General features: G+C 46.8%; 2 protein-coding genes across 2 annotated transcripts in view; one reads left to right on the top strand and one right to left on the bottom strand.

Annotated features, from left to right (window-relative positions):
• The window catches only part of LOC104167380 (ankyrin repeat and SAM domain-containing protein 1A-like), a 24,090-nt gene extending 23,578 nt beyond the window's left edge, over window positions 1–512 (top strand). The window contains exon 12 of the mRNA XM_009707625.1: window positions 393–512. Within this exon, the coding sequence (XP_009705927.1) occupies window positions 393–512 (120 nt within the window). The remainder of the gene's footprint in view (window positions 1–392) is intronic.
• Window positions 513–7,981: 7,469 nt separating this feature from the next.
• On the bottom strand, window positions 7,982–14,277 carry LOC104167382 (T-complex protein 11 homolog; the record flags this gene model as incomplete). The annotated part of the gene is given in 10 exon segments (XM_009707626.1): window positions 7,982–8,135; window positions 8,137–8,203; window positions 9,781–9,944; window positions 10,462–10,646; window positions 10,962–10,975; window positions 10,978–11,136; window positions 11,836–11,968; window positions 12,342–12,566; window positions 13,299–13,419; window positions 14,121–14,277. Coding segments are annotated over 10 exon segments (1,379 nt in total), but the record flags the coding sequence as incomplete, so codon positions are not given.
• Between the last annotated feature and the right edge of the window lie 152 nt (window positions 14,278–14,429).

Here is a 14,429-nt window from a genome sequence, read left to right as displayed (position 1 = left end):
CCAGGGGAGCTCCCCTGCCAGGAGCTAGCTCCCTCTCTCTCCCTCTGCCTCTTTTTTTTTTATTTTTTTTTTAATAGTACCGTCCTTAAAGCACTCAATTTTTCATGCTTGTTTGTGAGATGAAGTGAAGCTGTCGCTAATGGTAATAGGGGCTTGCAGGCCTGACGCAGAAGTCATCTCAGGGTCCTGGGTTGAGACTGACATGGCTAGACATGTTTTAGCTGTGAAGGACTCAGATGCCTCCCCAGTGAGAGCTGCTTCCCCGCACACGTGCACATTTTTGGGATGGGCATTAGACAGAGCAGCAGCCTCTCCGTGCTTTGAATCCCGACTCGTTCTGTTCCAGAAGGACGGGTGACCTAACATGTCCTTTCTCTCTCCTTATTTTCTAGCTGGAGCCCCCTGAAGTGGACCAAGACTCCCAGTCTCATGCCAGTGTCTCCTGGGTCGTGGACCCCAAACAGGACTCGAAGCGGACCCTCAGCACTAAGTATGAGACCACTATCTTCTAAAGCAAACACACCCCGTGTCCACCTAGTCTAACCGTGCCTTTGCGATCTGATCTGTCTGCTGTTCTAAACTCCCTCTTCCTCCAGCTGCTCGCACTGAGCCCCGCGTAGGCACTACGTCAAAGGCAGCAGCACTTAGGAGACTGTAGACTTAAACGGCTTTTGTACCTGATCGCTACTGAACACTGTGAATTCTCCTTACTCGGAAACAAGGGTAACACGCTGTTAGATATCTGTGAGGCGGGAGGTGCAGAGGGATGCAGGCTGGGGGAATCGGAGATGTGGATCCAGGAAGCCGCCTGCCGTTTTCATGTCTTTCCCCTCGCTCTGGCACTGTGAATCCCTGGGGCAACGTGACACTCCCCAGGCCTTTTTTTCTATTTCACCTTCTTATCCTTGGACTGACGAAGACCTCTTGTCTCTGCGGTGCACGCACTCCCTCCTAGATCCTCTTCTTCCCGACTGAGCCACGGCTGTGTACTGTTCCAGTGAACTCACCCCTCTTACCTGCCATTCGAATCGACACTAACCACTGTGATGCTGTCTGCAAATAACACACCTTCACTAGATTTCCTCACGGGGACCCTTGCCCACAATCTTTCCCCTCAAAGTGTGGCGCAGAAAACTTGCTCTGATGGGAGCGCTGGTTTGGGCTGGGTGCGATCGTTCCCACTGTGAGCTCTGTCCCCTCTCAGAGATGAGGTGTGGTTTTGGTTGCATGCATTTCAGTCCCTTGTAGGATTTTTTTTTCTTCCCCCCTGCCCCAGTCCTTTCGTTTACACTCACCAAACTTCTCACGAGCTATGGGTGTAGTTCTCACTTGGCAGATTGTAAAGAGGTTAAGCTTTTAAAGGCACATGTTGTTAGCCCTGTTGGGAAGGAAAGGTGTTTGAGAGGGGCTGGATCCTGTGCCGTTAGAGGTCTGATAAAGCAGACGGAGCTCTGCTGTGTGCAGCAGGCTTACTGCCGTTGAACTGTTTTTGCCGAAGGGAGAAATCAGTTTGCTGCCGATCCCAGAGCTTGTTTTCAGTCTGCAAACCGTTGCACGATGAAGGCTATAGGGATCTTGAAACATCTGTCGCCTTCCATCCTTGAGAGAGAGGATTTCACCGAGAGATGGCCCTGCAGCAGCGGGCACCTCTGCCTGTTTTGGCTGTTTCTCAAGTGTGCATGTTTTTCCTCTGGGAAAACATCCCCGTTTATGTGTATTTCAGTAGAAGCAGCTTTTATTTCCAGAACATGACTGGGAATCGTTTGCAGGAGACAGCAGGGCACCTGGCACAGGTCAGAGCAGAAAGCCCCTACAAACCGACCATGGTCCTTCCCCTGGTTCCTTCGCTTGCATTTGCAAAACTCACTGAGATGAAACTGAGGAGGAGGATGGGCTGATGACTAAACAGCGCTGGGAGGCAGGACTCGTGCCCCGGTGCTGCTTCTCCCTGACTTGCTGTGCATCCAAGCAACTTCACCTCTCTTTACCTCAGTTTCCCCATGCATAGGATGGGGACCTACCTACCTACCTACCTCCCTCTCGGGTGTGTAAGGCTCGCTCCGTTTGCAGAGCAGTTTTAGGAGCCCCTGCCACTTCCACACCGTGGCAGCAAACCCCTGACACTCAGCATCGCTCTCCTGACAGATGAAGGACTTTAATTCGCGCAGACAGCCTCAGAGCAAAGCTGCGTCTTGGACCCCGACCAGCCCCTCGCAGCTGGGGTCGCACCTTTCCCGGGGAGAGGGCTGAGCAGATGGGGCAGCAGGAGAGGGGCTGCAGCCGTGTGGTAGTTAGGCCGCACAAAACTCGCTGATGTGCACTTTTACGTGAGTGTCTGAACTCACCGTGGATTTCGCATCTTCACAAAATCCCCTCGCAGCCCAGTTTTGGAGAGCCGGTGGTGACGGTGGGTCTGTGCTAGAGAGCTGTGAAGAAAGGTGGACGGCAGCTGCCCGCTCGCCTCTGCGTGACGGGTCTGGGTGGACATCGTAGACAAATGGGGAAGAGGGTGCACTCGGATCTCCAGTAAAGCTCCATTTCCAAAATAGCTTTTAGAATTTACCCCAAATCTCCCTTTGTGATCGCCAGTTGGCATCAGCAGGGAGAGGTCAGAACAGCAGCCCTGGGTTATTTGTACCTGGTATTGGGCCTGGAAGAAGCTTCTCCGAGTTTTGCTGGGGCTTTAGAGCTGTTGCCTCAAAGCTTCTGTTTCTTCAGACTTGCGGTGAAATCCGATGTTTCAAAATCTTTATTTAGCTCTTTCTCAGGAATGAGTTTGATCTCTCAAGTCATTTGTGGCTTAATGGCACTGAGCAGCAAACTGACTTCAAAATAAGGGCCAGGCTAGTAAGAACCCAAGTGAGAGGACTAAAAGGATTGTCTTAAAGCAAAAAAAAAGGAGAGGGAAGCTCAGTCTAGTACACATATTTCATGTGCCATGGAGCCCCTTAGCCTAGAGCCAGCACTCCTCTGCCTGAAGACCCCCGATGCAGAGGTCGCGCTGCAGTTGCTCAGAGTGCCGCAGTGCCGTCCTGCCAGCCGAAGCGTTGTGGACAGCAGAAGGTTGCTGTGTCTGAGGTGCTCCGAGAGGTTGAGTTTGGGTTAGATCAGCACCTTTCCAAGCTGTAAGAGTGCCCCGAGGGTTTCTATATCCTTCAAACAGAAACTGAATTAATGGTAGCGGTGGTAGTGCAGTCTCTCTGTGTGTTTACTGTGCAGTTGCCCACATGTACGCCTGACTTTAGAGGGTCTGAGCTCTTGCATCTCCCCCTGCTTTCAGCCGGGAAGGGCAGGGTCCTCAGCACCTCCTAAAACCAGGTCACTGGAGCATGTGCCTTTCTAAGGGTGACCGTCCAAACCCAGCTGGGATCACAGGCAGCCCTGCCTAAACTACAGAGCTTCCACTGCATGTCCATAACCCTCACGGTTGCGTCTCATCTCCTGGCCGTACGCCTCATCTTTCCCAGCATTTGTTTTTGTATGACTTGGAAATCATTCATTCCATTATCTTCCTTTCTGTTTGCCTCTGAAAAGCTGATCTCCGGGCAGCTGTCTCCTACCACGGAAATGTAGTAACGGGGCAGAGACCTAAGAAGCAGTGGCCCGCTGACACGAAGATCATCTCCATCTGGCACTGGTGTCTGCCTCGGAGTGGGTGCATGGCTGCTGAGTGGGGGCTCCCAAAGCAGAGGGGGGAAAGGGATCCCAGCCACCAGCTGAGAAAAGCCGCTCTCCGTTTCTGTCAAAGGAAAGTTGAGACTGCCGAGGCTGAGAGCGATGTCACCTTTTCTAGTTTGAGACAAACGTCTTTCAACCCATTTCTTTTTTTTTAACATGTGAAATGATACAGAGCAAATCCAGTTCACGGTTTAAATGTAGCACTGCAGTTTTTTGGTGAGGGGGGAGAAAAAAAAGAAAAATATATCCTCATTTACTGAGAATCCACGCAGTCCGGCAAGGAGTACAATAGAAAGTCTTAGCGGTGGGAGTGGTGTGCGCATCTCTAATGGTACTTAAATTTGCTTCGATTCTGGGTGTACAGTAGAGAAGGCTAAATTCTTGGAAAGAACTTCCTCCAGTGTGAGAAGCCTTGCAGGGTAAGTCTGCATCCCTTGTTTTCAAAGCTACCGCACGCTTTTATAGCAAATGGAAATAACTTAAGGAAAGGAGTCTGCAAAGGATCTTTCACCCCAGAGTGGTTGTGGCCAAGTATTACCGATGGTACAAAGCTTGCTTCCCCTACAGAGAACTGTTGCATTGCAATACTTGACATGTCTATGGCAAGGACACAATTTCTTCCCATTTACGCACTGAATACCTGGAGACGACTCCCTTCTCCAGCCTCTTGTGCACCTGTCTTGTTTTTAAATGCAGTTATGCCCTGAAGGGTTGGGTTGGGTGGTTTGTTTTTTTTTTAAAAAAGTATATTCAATTGTGATTTAGCACTTTTTTGATACTAGCTCATTATTTAATTAGTGCAACAGTTTCAGAAGATGAACAAATAAGGAGTTAAATTTTGGGCATTACACTGAAGCAGTCCATACCCAAGGATAAATCATATCAACCTGAGGATGGCTTGGCCCCTGTCTAAGTCCGGTATCCCCAAAACTCACCATCTCAAAGGTGCTGTGTGCTTGCTTTTCTTTCATACCGGAGTATTTAACAGTAGTTTTGGCTGTGACTGATGTGTTTTCACAGTACTGTTCCCCTCCAGGGAGAGACGTTAAAATGGTTGTGATTTTAATTCTTCAGACGCAAAAATGTAGCGCAGCACGTTTGTTATAATCTTGACAGACATTGTAATGGTTGGGGATGTGGTGCCCTGCTGCTTTACTAGAACGATATGCCCGAATAATTTCTGTTTAACTCCAGTTGCTGCTGTATGTCAGGATTTCATTTAGTCTCTCTAGCCAGTAAGGCTGGGAGAGAAGTGAACCGTAATCCCAAGGGCATAGACCTGTAAATGATTAGGAGGGGGAAGTGGAGTTGGTTTTGGTTTTTTTTTTAAGTTGATGAATTTAGGAAACCTAACATTCCTTGTTATGCATATGTTGCAATTCATACTGGTGTAAATGTAAATATTTGGTGTGTTGGCAACAAGTCTTTTTGGAGAGATTGCAAATTGAACCTCTGCTTGGGAGGAGGGACACCTTTCTTTTTTTGATGCATGAGCTTTTGAAGGTTGGCTTGGAGGTGACGTGGTGATGAAGACTCCAATCTTCAGGGGACTGGGCTTGGTGACCCTGGCGGTCCTGTCCAGTCCTGCGTATAATCCTGTGGTTGTCTTTAGTGATCCAACAGTTCTTTAGCCAGATACTCTCTTTCTCACTTCGAACACAAAGCAATTGTTTTGCCAGTGCATCTCCTCTTTTATTTTGATGGGTTTTCTCAAGGTACTCGCATGCTGGAGACTGATCCTGGACCATGCCAATCATCACTCCCAGTAATCTGTTAACCCAGCCCTTGCACAGTGTTCTGGCCCTTCCTCCCTGCAGGGTTTCGTGGTAGCTGGAGGAAAGTGCCCTACGTTTCTGGTGCTGAATATGACTTTGAATCAAAACGCATCTGCTGTATTACCTGCCTGGGAAAAGGTGGTGCTGCCCTGGGTCTTGTTCCCCTTTTTAAAGACAGATTGTATTGTACAGACTTTGGTTTGTGCATGGCATGAGTCCAGGCTGAGAATTCAAGATAGGTAAACTAAGATGCAGAGCTGTTGTCTTTTTTTATATAGGAGGGGATGATTTTTTTTTTTGAGTCAAATTGAAGCTGCTTTATCCTTTTTAATTTTGTATTTACAAAAAAAGAAAAAAGCTAATCCTAGCTGTTCAGCTGTCTTTGAACTTGCTTTGGGATTGTTCTTTTTAGAAGAACTTATGCAACTTTTGCGGGGTACGTGCCTGTCCCCCTCCCAGGGAGAAGATACGGCACCTTGCAGGACGTACCTCTGGGGAAACGTCTGTACCTTCACGAGGCTGCCGAGACACAGACCAGATGCCAAATAGTCCCTCCGAACACGTCCCGTTCTGTGGGCAGCTGAAGTGGAGTCAATTGCTTTAATGCTCCTTCCGCCTCACTTCAGAAATTTCCAGCAGCAGGATTTCCCCTGGCTTTCTTCCGCTCGCATCATTTCCATGCAATCAGATCTTTATTTTAGAGCAAGCACGGTGTTTGCAACGCTGTCTTGTTGCAAAAGGTCTCCCTTTTAGGTCTCATATTGGCATTACTTACCGCTTAGGTTTGTTTTTTTTTTCCCCAAAAGAAAGTAACTGTGCTGCTCTTGCGAAGTCGATCTAGCTCAAACATTTTCCTTACCCATGGAAGAATAACCTGAGATTCCCTAACAGGGCAGAGAACAGTCGAGTTCAGTTTGCAATGTAGACATTTTTGCTAATTGTGATGTATGGCAGTGGGACTGATTTGTAATACAAATGTTATTTAATCTGTCTGTATTTTGATACTTGAATTTCCTTTTATTTCCTGTATATACAATTGTTAATCTGTTCAAATTTGTCTGAATTTTAAACATCTTGTGGTACCAAACATAACCAATCTGTGCAACAACATAGACTGACCTCACTACAACAAGGCGAGATTGTAAATATTCCTGGGCTTCCAGCAGTCGTTTTGTTGTTTTCATAATTGTACAACTTAGAACAGACTGAATTAATAAACAAACTTAGACACACATTCGCCCTGTTGTCACTGTGACATACCCAAGTCTGCTGGTCATCCGTGTTAAAGCAGTGCTGCTCTTCTCCTCTGACAGGCCTGACCTGTGAAGGTAAGAGAAAAGGGGTGAGGGCAGCAGCTGAGCCGTGTTTCAGCAGCTCAGCCTGGCGCTGTACCTGCAGTTCTCTGCTTTGGAAATCGGAGGAAGAAGAAAACGTCAGAGCATTGCGCAGAGATGATGCGCTGCGGTTGTGGAAGCAGAGCACAGGACGCTGATAAGGTGGGGGCCATCGCGCTGTCGGGGTTTTGGCAGCAGAATAGAGGGGGTTGTGCAGTCCCGAGGCGTGTGGCATGCAGGATGGGGAGTGCTGGCTGCCCAGTAGTCACTTTGGTTAAAGCTGCTCCTTTTGCAGTCATAATGACCCCAAAGATTGAATATTATTATTTTGAGACAGGCTAATTTAGCCATAAACACGCATCCATGTGTTCTGTTAAAGACAGACCTCCCTATAGCTGCCTTGCGTATGTTCTCCACACGATGGTGAGAAAAAGCTCGGGTTTACCCCCGCTAATGACAGCTGCAAGGACTGTTCCGTTGGGGGCTGTCAGGACCCTCATTTGCTAATGATAAACGCTAAAATCACTTTTCTGCGGCATGGCAGTAGGTGGTTCACGTAAATACTGTAACAGTTTGGGCAGCCATTGTATATAGTATTTACCCAGCAAAGATTTTTGGCTTGCTAAGAAGTAGGACATTTTTGCTATGTAGAATTAGAGCAAGAAATCCAGACATTTAAGTACAGGTTAAAGTTCAGATTTTCATGTCAAGTAAATACAGCAGGGATTGCTAAATTTATACCATATGTTCCATTTCAAATAATTCAGTAAGTCAGGTTTTCAAGCTAACATTGAAATATATTGAGCAGTTTTAACGATTTTAAATACCATGTGGCTTTATCAAATGCAGACAGCGTCCCTGGGCTGTGACTGACGTTTCAGCAAAGTAGGTTACAGGCCCCTGGCAGAATTAACACCTTGAATTTAAAAAAAGCCTGAGCTGCAGTGCAGCTCAATGAGCTCCACATCCCATTGCCTTCCCCACCAAATAGTGGCAGGGTTTTTTTGATGGAAAAAAAAGCCACTACCTTTTGTAGTTGAGAGGTTTATTCAGATACGGACATGCCAAGAGTCATTTCCCAGTAGCAATGCTGGTCCCGGTGGATTTGTCTGATTGATTTGTACAAGTTGAGGCATGATTTGAGAAACTGTTGGAGAACGTGTTCCACCCCTGCCCAGTACATGGTGAAGATGGTCAGAAAGAATCCATCCCTGCCTCTGAGTCTGGTTCTGCGTCGGGGAGAAGCATCTTCTTGAGAATTCCCAAGTAGTAAGGTCCATACACCTGCCTGTTGTGGTGGATCACGCTTCCAAACCTGCGCCCAACTTCCAGCAGCTCCTCCTGAATGGAAATCTTTTTGAGAATTCTGTCCATCAGGGGAAATGAAAAGGCTGAGGAAGGAATGAATCCGCTGCTCTGTAGGGAGCAAAAGTATGAAAACAAACAAACAAACAAAATCAGCACTCAGCCTTTGCAGAGAAAGCTAGTTTTGAGCCAAAGGCTTCCTCACGCACTCAAAAGCGGATCTGAGGACAGCTGAATTGGGGCAGGGTGCTGTGGACAAGTAACGCTCTGGATGGATTCAGGGACACAGTGGGTTAACTTATTCACTCTTCCAAATACCAAGCAGATGAAACAGCATCAAGCACAGGGACCGAGGTGAAACTGTGTGACACCAGGAGAGCACTCGGGGGTACTTGCCTTGTTTTCACTTGGCCCTGGGTAGCTGCTTCTAACGATGACTTCAGAACTGTCACGTCCATCAAACCGAGTGTTAAAGTGGAGCAGGTCAACAGTAAAGATTTTTCACCCACTCTGAGAGTTTTTTGCACTGCATTGAAGTGTCAAGCGTCTTAGCAGCATAATGGAATATAGAACTTCAGAGCTCGGGATTTATCTTGACTGCCACAGCAGCGTTTTGAAATTGAAAGCATTCAAGAAGCCTCTCTGAGGAACACAGAGCTGAGATTCAACTACCCAGCTGCTTCAGATGTTCTTGCGCTTGAAGTGAGGACATGGAAAATGTTGATAGTGGCCAAGAGTGTAGGCAAGACACGGGTTTGATTTTTAGACAGGAAGATGGGGAAGGCTGTCTAGTTCTGCAGCTTCTACTGCCACACCATCAGCGAGTCTTTGCTGTCACCCACTGCCCAGCCAGTAGTTTATCGAGGTTTGGTTTAGGCTATTAATTCAGCCTTCTGAATTACATCAAAACAAAATAGCCTGCTCCGACATGGAAAGAGTAAACCCAAATAAACAGTGTGGTGGAGTCCACACGGGCTGGGAAGGATACTTAACTAGATGAAGCAGCGGGCAGGAAGAGCCTCACCTTATTTTCATAGTTGATAAAAGCTAGTCTTCCATGTGGAAATAATCTTTCCTGTAGTGTAGTAGCTGCCTGTGGCACTGCAATCTGATGCGGAGTTAGCCTTCAGAGTACTAATAAAAGGTCAAAATAACCAGCTCTTATCCAAACCATTTGAATAAATATTTTGATGGAGCAGCATTATAGGGCAGCTGGTTAGCTGAATACCAAGCAGTGCACTCTCTAGAGATAAATATTATTTAAAGATCTTAGCATGGTGCTTTACTACAGCCAGTGATTAAGCTCTCACTCTACATCCTAGCCTGAAGACTGCAACAGTACCTAGGAACAGACCTTGCACTTGTGCCTGTTCAGCTTTTAGCAAGGATGGAAGGATTTAAGGGATTTTTCAAAGCAATTACTGTTTGGGAGCGTTTCAGGGTGGAATAGGAAAATCAAGGCAGTTTCTAAGCGTAGCTTCTCTGACCCTCCTCTCCTGTGCAGACTACGTGGAGGGGCCAGACACTGAACTTGGCTCCCACCCTCAAGCAGGAGTTCAGCTCAATGCAGGGAGTTTGCTTTGCTAGTACTGATCCTAGAGCTGTGGGTCATTAGCCTAAACCTAAGTTGTGGCCTACAAGTGCAAAGTGGCTTCAAGGTCGAGTCAGACATAAGCTCAGAGACTCACCGATGACATGTCGGACTGCGTTGCCCTTGTCCACGATGCTTTTTATCTGGCCTTTCAGGAAAGCACATTTGTCAGTGGTGAAAGCAGGGTAACCCAGCTGCGAGAGCGTCCTGCTGACTTCCTGGAGCACTTGTTTGCTGATGTCTTCTAAAGCTTCTTCATACCTAAATCACACAAAGGTACAAGCTTCTTCATACCTAAATCACACAAAGGTACAAGCTTCTTCATACCTAAATCATACAAAGGTACGTGCACTCTGGCCACGACTCGTGTCGGTTGGGGAAGGGGTCTCGCAGGCACAGAGCAAGGAGGGAAGTCTCTCCGTGTGCCTGTGGAGTGTTGTCACAGCCAGCTAGCACAGCACAACCAACCTTCAGCCAGAGCTCTCTGAACTAAGCTTCCCTTCCCGGCTCTTTGGCAAGCAGTAGGCTGCCCTGTGGCCGACTCATGAAATAGCACTCAGCACTACTAATTTTCCCCTCTAATCAAGAAGGGACTTTTGCTCTAGGGAGTTAACTCCCAGCTAAAAATGCCAGCTGGCTTCCTCGACTCCTTGCAGTAAACCTGGCTCCTATTTGGTTTTTCACTCCCAAGGGAGATTCCTGCTACTCATCCCACAACCAACCAGTGCCTGCATACTCACTCTGCTCCTTCTGGAAAAGAAAACTCAAAGTAACCCACCTGGTACAAGACAGACCTTCCAAGAGCACCTTTGTTACCCGTTTCAGCCTAGCTACAAACCCAGGTGAGCCACATAAGGTGCTGCCACACGTGCCAGCCCTCACTAGCAGGACTGCAGCTACGATGGTAAGCTGATTCACCTGCGCTTGTACTTCCTGCAGTCGGGCCTGATCCATCAAGAGCGTCTGTGAACAGAAACCAAATCAGCCTGTGGGTGTAGAAACAGCAGCTGTGATAACTCAGCAGATCTCAAGCCATGGAGCAGGGCTGTACCGTCCCCAGGAAGCTGAGTGGAAGGCAGCTGCCTGGCAGCAGGGCGGTTTAGTTTTGTGAAAAATCCAGTTTGTTTCACATAGGGAAAAACCATGTGCAATGACTCATGGTGTAGAGGAGATGGAGAGTCTGGCCAGTTCTTTCTATGGAAGATGCAGAACCAGTACACTGTTCATTTTGTGTATCTTTATGAAAAAGCTGTAAGGGTATCCAAGCACTTTTCCTACCTCAGGATATTCCTTTGCCCAGGGTCCCAGCAGAGCAGGTTCATGTATCCTTGATTTAGCACGGACGTGAGACTTGGCACAGCTGTGCTACTGCTGGTTGACCCCAGCGAGCGTGCGGATGCAGACACTTCTGCTGCCGCTTTGCACAGCCATCCTCTGGTGCGATCCAGGCTGTCTGCAACAGGGTAACAAAAACAGCTGTTTGCAAGAACAGACTGGTCAGGCGAAGTCAGTAAGAAGCGGTTATGCTATAGTGCAGGCTGAAGGAGGTGTGCGTTTGGAAGGCGAGGGCATCGTGCTGGCTCCTGGAACGGTGGGGAATTGCTCACACCATCACTAATATACAGCGTTAATGTCCTGTTTCTGGGGCACAGGGCTAGGTGGCTGAGACTGGTATCCAGAGAACATTCTATGTCATGGAGGGTTTCAGTCTCCAAGAAGCACCTCTAATGGAATCTGATGAAGGAGAGAGGCAGCCAGAGAGAAATCCTCTACAGCCTAGCAAAAAAGAGATGTTGGCATCAAATGCAGGTTTTCCTTTTTAAATATGCCTCCTAACAACATTTTGCTCATTCCTCTGAGGATCTCAAAACCCTTTAAATTCGTAAGAACTTACAGTTCCTCATGAGATAGCTATTAGCTCTGTCTTATGCATGCAGAAACTGAAGCACACTAAGTAACTTCTTTTCTGCAAGGTATGTTAGTGAAGAGCCTTGAGGAAGGGACCCAGGAGTCCTCCAGCTTTTAGAAGGATTTCTCTCATCTGTTACTGAGCATGTGATGAAAGCATCAGCTTTGGAATCCTCAGGTTCCCTTTTAGTGCTTTAATAGCTCCTGTAGAAGTAGCAGTTCTCTCCCTTCCCCACTGACTTACTAGGCAGCTTATCGAAGAGTTCCTGGAATTTCTTCCGTTCATACTGGACGGTGTGGCCTTGCAAGTGGGTGCGGAGGCTTTGGATGGTAAAATTCAGCATATCCATTTTCATCAGGTTCAACACCCAGAAAATCTCCCCGGGATGAGACACAGTGAACTGAAGGTTTAATACTGCAGTAAATGCTGTAATTGGGGTCATTTTAGAATGCTGAGAAAGGGGAATTCAGATTCTCTGACTTGATTCCGTTTTCTTACAAAAGGTTGTTCAGTCTGATTGGAGTCGTCCCTAAAAATTACTAGATAAACCAGATTTACTTCACTAAAGACTCTTCTACTGTCTAAATTGCAGCTGGGCAACAGGAATATGTCTACACTGAAAAAAATAAGGCAGTTGTAGCCCAGAATGCACAAAGCGGTCCTTGGGCCATAATTCCAAGGCAGTTTCCTCTTAACCCACTGTTGAAGGTTTTGGCGGCCTCTGTGGACCAAGGCACAGTCAGCGTCACCCACCTGAGAAGTTGAGCTGGGTCTGCGAGGCTTTGCAGCCCCCGTACTTCCTCATCTCTAATGGGCGCACACAGCCTTGCCATCATGCCAAGGACATATGTGGTGAGACCGTGGATATCCAGGGCCCCATGCTCAGCCTCCTGTCTAATCAACTCCATGTTCAAGGCCTCTTCAATCTCGCTTCGCAGTTGGTTGTGCTGTGGCAGCAGCAACGATAGCAGGGCCTGCCCAAAGAAGCAGCAGTCTCTTCTTGTTCCAGGAACCCGACAGTTCTCCAGAGTTGCTCAACAGGAATCAAGGTTGGCCTTGTACTGAGACTAAGCTAACTACTCAGTACACAAATTCTGGGGCACACAATTGCTTTAAGGGCATGCTCAACTCTAATGACTCACTTCAGGATGTCTAGCTACTGTTTCAAATCTTGCAAAACCTCCTTTACTGTCATGCATGAAAGAAGGGAGTTATCTGTCTGGAGTCTGAGAAAGCATAGACTGAAAAAGCAAACTATACGCAGCTTCATGCCCTGCTAAGAGTATATGTCTTTTAGTCTAAACCATGTTCTTATTCACTACGTTGTAAGCTTAAATAGTAGACACAGTTCCTCATATACCTAAAGAGATGTCTTTGTATAGAGAATTGCAGTTTTTGTTTGGCAGACACTATATCAGGAATGGCCTACAGCTATTACTATAACCAACAGTTCAAACAAAAGCTTTCCATCCTTCTGGTAGATTATGTGTTTTGAAGACCTGGGACCAGAGAATGAGTTTCCTTCTCAGACAGGTTTTAGAAGGTGCAGTTGCGTAATTTGTGTCTCCCGATAAACTAAAGGGAGCCTTTTTTCTCCTCCCTCTTACACATGTTCACATAAGAATATTGGATGTAAGGGGTGAGGTGATGATTCAGAGAAGACTAATTCTAAGGTAACCACCTTCTCTGGTTCAGGAACAACTCACCTCTTTTATCTCCTGCAGCAGGTGGATTGCCCAAGCGTAGTCTGGGGGACTAGCAGAGAGCTGCTCCTCCAGGCTGTCCCAGAAAGCTTTGTGCAAGGTCTCCTTCACTCTGTTTTCCAGGCTAAGAAAGAAGAGAGGAGGGGAGGGGTTTTCTGTTAACATCAGACAAACGCAACATCTCCGTTTGATGGGATAATTCCTCTTGGCATTCATTGCAGTTCACGTCTTTGGACGTTTTCTTCTCTTAGTCTACTCTTCACTGGCAGCAATACACCTCATCTTTCTTGATCTCATGGAAATCTCTCTCAATCTAAATTTTCTAAAGTTGGACACCTTCCTTTCAACACTGTTCATAAAATGCAGCACTTAACCTATCTTAACTGATGGGTAAAAAGAGCATAGCATTTTTCAAGAAACCTCTCCAAGCCTTCAGAGAAGATCAACAGAAATATTTTTTTTTAGCTAGTGCTTGTTCTTGCAATGAGAGAACGTCACTCACTTAAACAGATCTTCAGCTGAAACGCAGACATCTCGGAGGAGATCTCCACTGAAAAGTCTGCTTTGTTCAAGTCAAAGTCACAGCTTATGCAGCTGAAGCTTCTAAATCTTTCAATATTAGTGAGACACATCTAACACCCGTCATATTTAAGAACTTCTTAGTAAATCATGAAGCAATGAATAAATAAAACAAGCTCCAACATTTTTTTATTTCAGGGGCTATATTATTTTCTTATTACTTCTACACACAAATCCAAACCCAGCTCCTTGCCACATTCTCACATGCTTTCTGTAATGTGGCAGAGAGAAGCCAAGCCTGAACACACGTGTGTATACACACACACACCCCTGGCTGGGGAGGAGCTGGCCGCTTGCAGCTTGAAGTCACTGTTGAGTACAATTTCGTGCACAATGGTCAGTTTGGAAATATCATCAGTTATCTCCCGTAGCTCGTTCACGGAGAGAACTTGTGGAGGGCTGGCTGTGGAAAAGCAGAATAAAAGTGAGTAAGCGCAGGAACGCTAACCATAGTCTGGTTTAAGAAAATGACCGAACAGCCTTTAAGGGACAAAGTGAGGATGCGCAGATTTGCTTATAGACGATATACCTCACTTTCTGCACGTTTAAAGGGAC

Source organism: Cariama cristata, unplaced genomic scaffold, assembly GCF_000690535.1.
Source record: "Cariama cristata isolate BGI_N322 unplaced genomic scaffold, ASM69053v1 scaffold24579, whole genome shotgun sequence".
Taxonomy (NCBI): Eukaryota; Metazoa; Chordata; class Aves; order Cariamiformes; family Cariamidae; genus Cariama; species Cariama cristata.
The sequence above is the reverse complement of the archived record's forward strand: the minus strand, read 5'-3'. Positions and strand labels throughout refer to the sequence as shown.